At 40.4% G+C, this 9526-nt stretch overlaps 1 protein-coding gene across 1 annotated transcript; it reads right to left on the reverse strand.

The window, feature by feature from the left end:
• Positions 1-3951: 3951 nt before the first annotated feature.
• Vha13 (V-type proton ATPase subunit Vha13) lies at positions 3952-8798 on the reverse strand. The gene is made up of 4 exons (XM_074106915.1): positions 8626-8798; positions 7323-7423; positions 5567-5665; positions 3952-4407 (listed from the first exon to the last, which is right to left on the reverse strand). The coding sequence occupies exons 1-4, from the start codon at positions 8705-8707 to the stop codon at positions 4336-4338; spliced, it is 354 nt and encodes a 117-aa protein (XP_073963016.1). The 5' UTR covers positions 8708-8798; the 3' UTR covers positions 3952-4335.
• Positions 8799-9526: the final 728 nt, after the last annotated feature.

Genomic DNA, 9526 nt, shown 5'->3' on the forward strand with positions numbered 1-9526 from the left:
TCACCGCATTCACCCGAACTCTGGACTCCATCACCTGCTCTGTGGAAAGCAAGCGGAAAATACATTACATATATTCGATAAACCTACCAATCCTCATCCGCCGATCACAACCACTCTATCAAGAACGTAGCCACTGTTTAGATGTCTTTTTTTTATTAGGCTATATAGTGTCCCATTTCTGGCCAAAGGCCTCCCCTCTTAGTCCACAACAGAGATACAATCTATTAACAAATAATTTTAGGAGGCACGAAAAAGAAATGACTTTTTCTTCGTATTATTCGCAGTACAGAAAAGGAGAAATTAGTATGAAAAGAAAGGAACCAGAGGAAGTACTGCGAGTAATCCTTTTCTTCTACCTGTGGCACTTCTGCCACCCTCTAATTACTTCCAGCCAATACAACAACCGGTTCTTCCGCGAATACGTGAAGATGCTGTCAGTTCGCGTGGGCTCCAACAACGCGACCGCCGGCGGCGAGGTCATGCGCGTTACGGAGCTGTTCTTCCACCCCAACTACAAGCCGGACACCCTGGAGTTCAACTTCGCGGTGCTGCGGCTCCATAAGAACATCAGTCTGGTGAAGCACTTGCCGGTCAGCGAGATACAGGTCGCAAGGAACAAGGTGGTCCCTATTGACAACAACGTGACCTTCCTTGGATGGGGATCTGTGTTGGTGAGATAAAACACTAAGGCTGCGGCTCCACTGAGACGGAGACGAGCGGAGCGGAGACGTGACGTGTAGGGTTCGAGCAATCATATTACTTGAATTTACATCTCGTCTCCCCTCATTATCATCAGACGTGTATTGGTCGATCCTCTCCGCTCCGCTTGTCTCCGCCTCAGTGGTGCTGCAGCCTTATTCTGAACTGAAACAATTACTTTGCTCATCCCCGACATGATGAGAGCTAATTATGAAAGAAATGTGTGTTCATGCAGTTCCTCCACCTCCACACTGCAAGAACACACACAGATCACACAAGCCCATTTATCACCACCACCACACTCAACCACAGCTCATCTACAGAGCAACACAACCGTTCACCAATGCTACCAGATGTAGACGGGTTTGTGTGATTTTTGTGTGTTCTTATAATGTCGCGGGTGAGCAAAGTAATTGTGTAAGTTCATTGATATGGACCTACGCAAAGTACCTTTATCTACACCCATATAGTAAATCCTCAATTATGTATGTGTAGTATATTAATGGTCATTACGATACAGACTTCTGTAGGGCAGTGGTTCTTGAACACATGATAGAGGATTTAATATATGGATATAGATAAAATATTGTATGCAACTGTACGTAATTAGGCCTTAAAACACTCATGTGACTCTACCTATTATTGTGTAAACCCACACTCATGTTTTAAGGACCCCTATTACGAAACAGTTACATAACATACTATACCGCCTGATTCAATAAATTAACTACTTATTCTGATTCAAAAGCCTTTTGCGACTGGCGTTGAATTGAACTTTTAGGAATTTCTCGACAAATATAAAAGCTAATTGTTTTCGACGACAGGGCGTCGGTGAAAAGGGAGGGGAGGTGCTCCTCCAGAAGTTGGATCTCCCGGTGTACGACATAGCGGACTGCCAGGATATATACGGACGGTAACCTAGGCTATAATCACTCTTTTCAATATTTCTTTCTTGTATTAAAATTATCCTTTCAAAATTTCATGTCTCTGGACCTAATAGTTGAATTTCGGGATTTTAACATGCGCTCATCGTTATATATATATATTACACCCGGGTCGCAGCTCGCAGCACCACACTTTGATTGATTTGATTGCAAAACTTGAACTTCGTATGTTGCCGTCCCGCTGACGCTTATGTCATTTAATACGCGTGTGAAAGGGACGGTGCGAAACGAACTTTGATTTGCGAATTTCGTAGTAGCCCCTCTGTTCTGTTGCAGGGATTTAGTCACAAGGAGCAATTTCTGCGCTGGCTATATTACTCAGAAGAAGAATGTTTGCAACGTAAGTATGGGATAGAATTGGCGTCGGCCCAAGGCCGGAAACATGGCGTTACCTTATCACATCTTAACCGCTGAACCGATTTAGATGAATTTAGTAGGTAGTTATATGCAGATATTTTGAGTCCCGGGGAATGAAATAGGATAGTTTTTATCCCGGAAAATTGCATTGTTCCAGGGGGTTTTAGCGTTAAACGAGTTCTATGTGAACGGAGTCGCGGGCAACAGCTAGTTAGAGTTAGGTATATACCTAACGAGCTAGTGCTGATCGCACCACCTGCTGGCGACGTCAGGGTTGCGTAATTATACGACTTTTCATCATATTATCAACCGTAGGACGTCCACTGTTGGAGATACTTAGGCCTCCCCCGCGGGAGGGGCTGCCAATACGACTCGCCACGCTTGGCAAGCGGATTGGCGAGTGCAGTAAGATTGTTAGGTTCCCAAGAGGTATTGTTCCTCAGCCGGTGGCTACGGCGCCGACGGGAGGCAAGGGGTGACAAACGTTCTAACGCCGGCGCCCACGGCAAGTACTTTTAATTTGCGACTTCTACCGTTTTTTTGTTTCAAATTCTGTGGTTTGATGTTCCCGGCAGCACGACGCCGGCGGGCCGGCCGTGCTGGACGGCGCGCTGGCGGGCATCCTGTCGTTCTCGGCCAAGCGCTGCGACGAGGAGGACAAGCCGGCCGTGTTCTCCAACACCGGCGCTGCCGCCGACTGGCTCGACACCATCGAACAGAATAGGGTCCAGAGGTCAACCACTAACTACCTAACATCCTAGATTCTTGGCTATGTAGGTTGTATGATCTTATTCCTCCATCTCCATTTTGCCAACGGACTTCCAGGCGGGGGGAGCGTCTTCACCCTTATGTAAGTAGTTAGGTTCCATTGGACCGCACGAAGCAGTTTGCTTCATCTTTCATAACGCGAACTGCTAAGGAATGGAATTCGCTCCCGGATAAATACAATCTAGGTCTCTTCGAGGCTTTTTTTTTTCATTATTCGACTTTTCGATTCGACCAAGTTCCAGCCAAGGTCACCTCTGTTGCGACGCTAGTTTACATCATCATCTGTAGTATCGTTCATCGAAGATCATCTCCGTAATATAAATAATATGTACCAAGTTGGTTTAAAAGAAGGTCAATGATATAAAATCAAGCTATTTTTCCCACGTCTTCAGATTCCAAATTCTACAGATTCCCTTGTCTACAGTAACCTATTTCTACAGATTCCCATTTCTACAAATTCCCCTGTCTACATATTTTCTACAGATTCCCATTTTACATTTGTAAGTTTTGTCGTCTAAAGACGGTTACGTAGCATTATGTTTCATGAAGCGTTGTTTTAATGTTCGCGTTTATTTTTTTCGCTTATTTTACCAGTAAATTAATTTATCAGTTTTTTCAGCAGCATTAGGCAACCCAAGCCTGAGATGTCGACTGAGCCCTGCTTTGCGGGGCTTCTATTTCTGGGCGGTCTGCCCTTCGGGCATCTGAAGATACCTAACGAACCTAACCTACCTATTAATGTGTAAAAAAACATCACTTATAACAAAATCTGTTGAGTTGGGTTGGGAATCTGTAGGTACTGCTGGAAATCTGTAGAATTGAGAATCTGTGGAGATGGGAATCCAATCGATTAAGAGTCTGTAAAGTTGGGAATCTGTAGAATTATGAATCTGTAGGGTTGGGAATCTGTCGAGTTGGGAATGTGAAGAATTGGGAATCTGTAGAATATCGATTCTGTAGGATTGGGAATCTGTAAATCTACAGATTACAAATCCAAATCTGGAAGTCTGTAAAATGAAGAGTCTGTAGCATCGGGAATCTGTAGAGACAGGAATCTGAAGAATTGGGAACAAACCAAATCAAGAAATAGTTAAAGAAGTCAACATTTGAACATAAACATTTTTGTTTTCAGCGTGACGCAAGAGTATCCCATCTGGATGCCAACACCGGAATGAAACAATAATAAAACGTAAACCAATATATTTGCTCTAATACTGTACAGGCCAGTTTTCATTCCACTACGCCAAAAATCAAAAGTCCACATTTTAAACATTATATATTTCTATTCAACATACAACATTGAACATACATGGAGTTAAAGTTCTTAGCGGATCTTCGAATATTTCACCACGGAATGATATCGAGCTGATTCCAACAACTACATACTTAATAATTCAATTATTTAACACGATAACCCAAGCATTCTTGTATATACAGCGGCGGCCATTTTGTGGGCGCTGTCAGAGTGACAGCGCCGGGAGCGATGGAAATGGCGGGTAACATGGTGGCGTCGCGAAAAGTTATAATAATTTATTTTATTTATGCGATACATTGTGGCGGCGGATGATTAGACCACGCGGTAGTTCACGTGCAGCTCCGGCTTGATGTCATACACCAGGCTCAGGATGTCCTGTATTACCTGCAATCACACAAACAAACCTTTCACTCTTCTCATAATTAAACATCTGTTACATCTGAAAACTGCATAGGAAAACATTTTGTCTAGTGTACAAGCCCTATACTACGGAGTGCAACATTCGAACTTCGTATCTTGCCGTCGCGCTTACGCTAATATTATTTAATACGAGAGTGAGTGGAACGGTACGATACGAACTTCAATTTTCGAATTTCGCACCAATATCTGACACGACAAAGCGTGCGTCAATATCTGATACGACTCTATTTCTAGAGCCGGTAGGACGTGTCAGATATTTTTGCACGCTCCGCTGTGGCAGATATTAATGCAGGTGACTGTACAAACAGGTCTTGAAGTAAGTATGTCTTAATCTGTAGTAGCGAAAGTCCTATCCCAGAGCAAACTCTAAAAATTCTTGAGAATGGAAGCAATGCAATCATATTCCATATGATATGGACATTACACACAAGAGCGTAGGATACTCAACACTCAGCAAGAGTTAGTCCCTTTCAATCTAGCCTTTTTCCAGATCATGTAATGATAGGCATGGACAATTTGCTTACGTTAAACATAAAACCCTAAATAAAAGCCAGTTCGAAACTAAAGGGATGTAGTGGCAGAGTAGGACCAAACATTATTTCTCTGATAATCAATGAATCATGTATCTATTCGAACAATTTGCATCCTAACCTTGCAATACATCCCATTTTATACATACATACATGCATTGAGGCTAGAGTAAAGTCGCTACATTTATTCCGTCTTTAATTGTGTATTCTTTGCTGTCCAGTTTCATGATATATTGCGAAAAATTACGCGAAATAACTCTTGTGCCAAGTATACATATTTTATGCAATATTTTTTTTCATAGAACAACTGACACCAATTTTGTTGTGTGTTGTCCCAAAGTAAGCAAAGTTTGCATAATGAGTATTAAGCATACTTATGTAGATAAATGCATACTTAAATGCATATTAAACATCCAAGACTCGAGAACAAACAATTATCTGCCACAACCAGGGATCGAACCTGTGACTGCAAGCTTCAATAACCACTTGGCTATCTAGATGTCATTGTGTTCATTCTTCCACAAGTTTGTAGCTACAATTAGAACAGTAAGTTGGGTTAGGATTATGTTAAGATGATTAATACTAATACTAACGTCCTCCTGTTGGCTCTTGACCATTCGGTTCATTTCATCGATCTTGACACGCGTCTCTGCATCGATCTTAGCGGCAACGCCCTCCCGAGTGCCCATGTGCTGTAACACCACACACGATACATCAATCAAAGTCAAAGTCAAAATATCTTTATTCAATTTAGGCCATAACAAGCACTGCAATGTCAAAAAAAATCTACCACCGGTTCAGAAAAATCTCTGTTGAGAAGGATCTGGCAAGAAACTCCATGAGGTATATTTTTTTAAACAAAGAGGTATATTTTATTAATATTTCAGCATAACGTAGTAAGTCTGGATTATGTACACGGAATTATGTTCGTATTTAGAGCCTAGCTTACGTTTCAGGCATTTGAAAACAAAATTCGTTGAATGTGACTGTCATGAATCAATAGAAATTATTCATTTACCTATCCTCGCTCTGCTGAGCTGGTTTCACTAGCTGTGTTGAGCAAGGAAAGTTGGATGAAGCGTTTCTATTGATTCATGATAGAGATGGGTAAAACCGGATCTGAAGATTCAAGAAGAGTCAGGTCCTTAAGTGGACCCGAATCCCTTATTGACTTATTTCAAATCTTATTGACTCCGAGGAGTTACTATAACTCCAACCAACCTATTGAATCGAGCGACTCGCGATTGACGATTCAGCACTCACTTCACTTTCGTTCAATCACGTCTTATCGGATCGTGCATGTGTCGTCTCGCTCACGCTAATAGCATTTATTACGAGAGGAAGACCAATAGCATGATAACAATTTCACAGCCGCCCTCCGGAGCCGGTTCACTAGTAGGAACTATATCTGATGTGACTCACAGATTCAAAAGATTCTTTAGGACATATTGGTACCTCAGTACCGAACCGAGCGGAATGCCATAGACACTAATAATCGCTCGAAAGAACCGGTGTCAATAAAGAAGTTGGAGTAGATAAGCAGATTTGGTGCTGATACTGGAGCTGATTTTAGTGAATCAGATCCCTTATTGGAGTCGAGATTACCCATGTCTAGTTCATGAGTTTCATGTTCATGCCATGAGAAGCACATTCCTCGCAATGCGTTCTCGCACATCTCTGGTTGGTGAAAACGCAGCTTAGATAGCCGTGAATTTGCGTGAAATGACCCCAAATTGATTTTGGCCAATGTAATAAATATCTGTCATAAATTACACCCACATCCTAAGTACAAACAACCCCAGGCGCCATTTCATGGGCAACTGCATCGTGAAGCAGTGGAACAGTTTGCTCGAGACAGTGATCAGTGCACCTTCAGTGAATTCTTTTAACAACAGACTTGATATGTACTTTGAAGACAATTACACAATAAGATGCCTGCGCATTATAAATAATAATAATAATAATAAATTGATAAAGAAATTCGTGGAACAAAAAAAAAATTATTGTGATTATACATCTCAAACTGTAATGATTCGATTATAAATGAAGTAGGAAACTAAACTACATTACAACAAGCTAAAGTATATTTTGACCGCAATACTCTGATAAGGGTGAAGACCAAAAAGTTGCACAGCGTTAAAGCTGCGTTAGCACGTAGTTTTAATGTCCATTAACTTATTAACTATGTGCTAACGCAGCTTTAACGCTGTGCAACTTTTTGGTCTTCACCCATAAATATTTAAACTACAAATGAGGTACACTGTCACCTTAAGCCTTCATTTGCTATCCTTTGTTATGTCAAAAGATAATTTATGTCACTTATAATGATTACACAAAGACAAGACATACCTTGGCTTCAAATTCTTTGAATTGCCTTTCACGCTCCTGTCTGTACTTTTCGATCTCATCTTGGGCCTCCTCCTTGGCTTGCTTTAGGCGTTTCGCTTTTCCTGTAAGTATGGAAACAATACAGTTAGCAACTTCCTTCCTCCTTCCTTTAATAAATGCACAGGATAAAAAGTTCCTGCAGGACAGAAAAATACTTAATAAATTCTTAAATACTCTTAATAACTTAAATCATCCGCTATCAGATCTTCCTTAACAAGGAAATGTGATATCAGTGGTGGACTAATAATGGAGCAGAAGGGGCGGCCCATCCTGTATCTCCAATCCCAGGAGCCCTCCAAATGTCCATAAGTTCTCTAGATCAAGTCCTGGACAGCTTGACACTTACATTAACTTTTAAGACTGCAGGGGGGCCTCATTCAGCTTAGTCGCTAGAATGTGTAGTCACCTGTACCTTAACCTTGCAACCACATATTGCTATGCTCATGACTCATAACATAACCAGTAGCAGTGTTTTTCTGCTTTGTAGCCAAAACTGCCTACAAACTGAGAATTCCATTGACGGGTTCTTGGCACTAAATGTGTTAACCCTAAATTCCATATAACTGTTTATCTTTTGATAAGAGCCTGTTAGAAAGGAAATGGTCTAACCAATGTAATAACTAAAGTGATTAGTCAAAACTGAATTCAACATACTGTTCTTTGAGGTGCAACCACTCTCATAACAATGTAATAGACTCTGATGCTTCAATATTTCAAACAGTGAAGCTTCACAAAGAAGCCAATTATGTATGATAGATACCTATTTGAAGCACTGGCATTACAAAGGCAGTCTAATTATTACCTAAAAATCTCTTAAGATGTTAATCCTTAGCAAACTGAGTAGATCTAATTGTAGAACAAACAGAAATACGTTCATGATATTATAGTGTTTACTCAAGAGCATTTTACATTTCAAATTGAACAAGATGATGCGCAAACATGCATGAAATAAAGTATTTTAGTTCCATTTCAATGAATTCCAGCAAGTTCGTAAACCCTAGACATGGGAATTGTTATCAGACGAGAAATCTATTGCTCAGGGTCATGTAACAAGCATCCAGAATTTGTAAGACATCATGTGATCCACTGCTACACAAATCAATTGTAGTGAAAACTTAACATTCAAATGCGTTACATTAATTTAACATCAAAGCAAGTCATTAAAAAATGAGTAAGCATACCGTAATTACAAGTACGTATAGGATACTAAGGTGGGGACGTAGACGAGATAAAATACGCAGTAAAACCAGGCTTTTTCACTTACGCTTTCTCGCCTCTGACACTTTCTCAGCCGCCCTCTTCTCAGCAGCCAACAATTGCTGGATCCCCTGGGTCTGACTCGCCATTTCTGCCGATTCACAAAAACTATGTCGAGTAACAATCAAGCCCGAGAGAGGAATCAATAAGCGCAGAACGACGATGTGACGAAAGTCATATGATTACTTTAGTTCCACCATGTTGTCACGATTGGCGCTGTCAGCGGCTCGTGCTCCTCAACGTTTGCGTAACGCGGAACGCTATTACAATAAAATTGTAAATTTGAAGCAACTTAAAGCATTAAATTTGAAAATTTAAAACTTTTAATATCATATTTTTTATTACTGTATGATTATAACAATACATTTGTCATAAAGTTATTGAAACATGCTGTTACTAATTACTGTTTGACAAATAATGTGCGTGTAACGTAGTGCACAGAAAATTTCACATATTCTCCATGATAGATGGCACTTTACAGTGAAAAATTAAAATACTTCAAAATATTTAATGAATTTGATATTTTAAAGGTAATGAATATTTTTCAGATCTTGTGGACTTGTATTATTTTTGATCTTTATGATTTTTTATAATTTCCTGTACGTTGGCTAAGCTGCGGCCTATCATGTCAAAACCGAACTGCAGGACTACTCCGAAACTCGAAACTCGAAGTTCGTGTCGTGCGGTCCCTCTCGCTCTCGTATTAAATAGTATAAGTGTCAGAGGGACCACACGACACGAACTTCGAGTTTCGAGTTTCGGAGTAGCCTGCTGTACTGAAGGTCAGAAATGTCAAAATGTGTTGTGCTGTGCTAATGTGCTATTATTAATTATTTATTATCAACCGAATCACCTAGTAATACGTTCTATTATAGATTGGCAAATACCAAAGGTTAAATAAACCTAAA

The sequence above is a fragment of the Choristoneura fumiferana genome, chromosome 24 (assembly GCF_025370935.1).
Source record: "Choristoneura fumiferana chromosome 24, NRCan_CFum_1, whole genome shotgun sequence".
Taxonomy (NCBI): Eukaryota; Metazoa; Arthropoda; class Insecta; order Lepidoptera; family Tortricidae; genus Choristoneura; species Choristoneura fumiferana.

What these genes read in the sequence shown, in the direction of transcription:
- Vha13 (XM_074106915.1), bottom strand. Translation starts at nt 8,707, where the DNA reads ATGGCGAGTCAGACCCAGGGGATCCAGCAATTGTTGGCTGCTGAGAAG. An exon ending in AGTGTCAGAGGCGAGAAAGC is followed by an intron (nt 7,424 to 8,625) that starts GTAAGTGAAAAA and finishes CCATACTTACAG; the next exon opens with GAAAAGCGAAACGCCTAAAG. An exon ending in TCAAAGAATTTGAAGCCAAG is followed by an intron (nt 5,666 to 7,322) that starts GTATGTCTTGTC and finishes GTGGTGTTACAG; the next exon opens with CACATGGGCACTCGGGAGGG.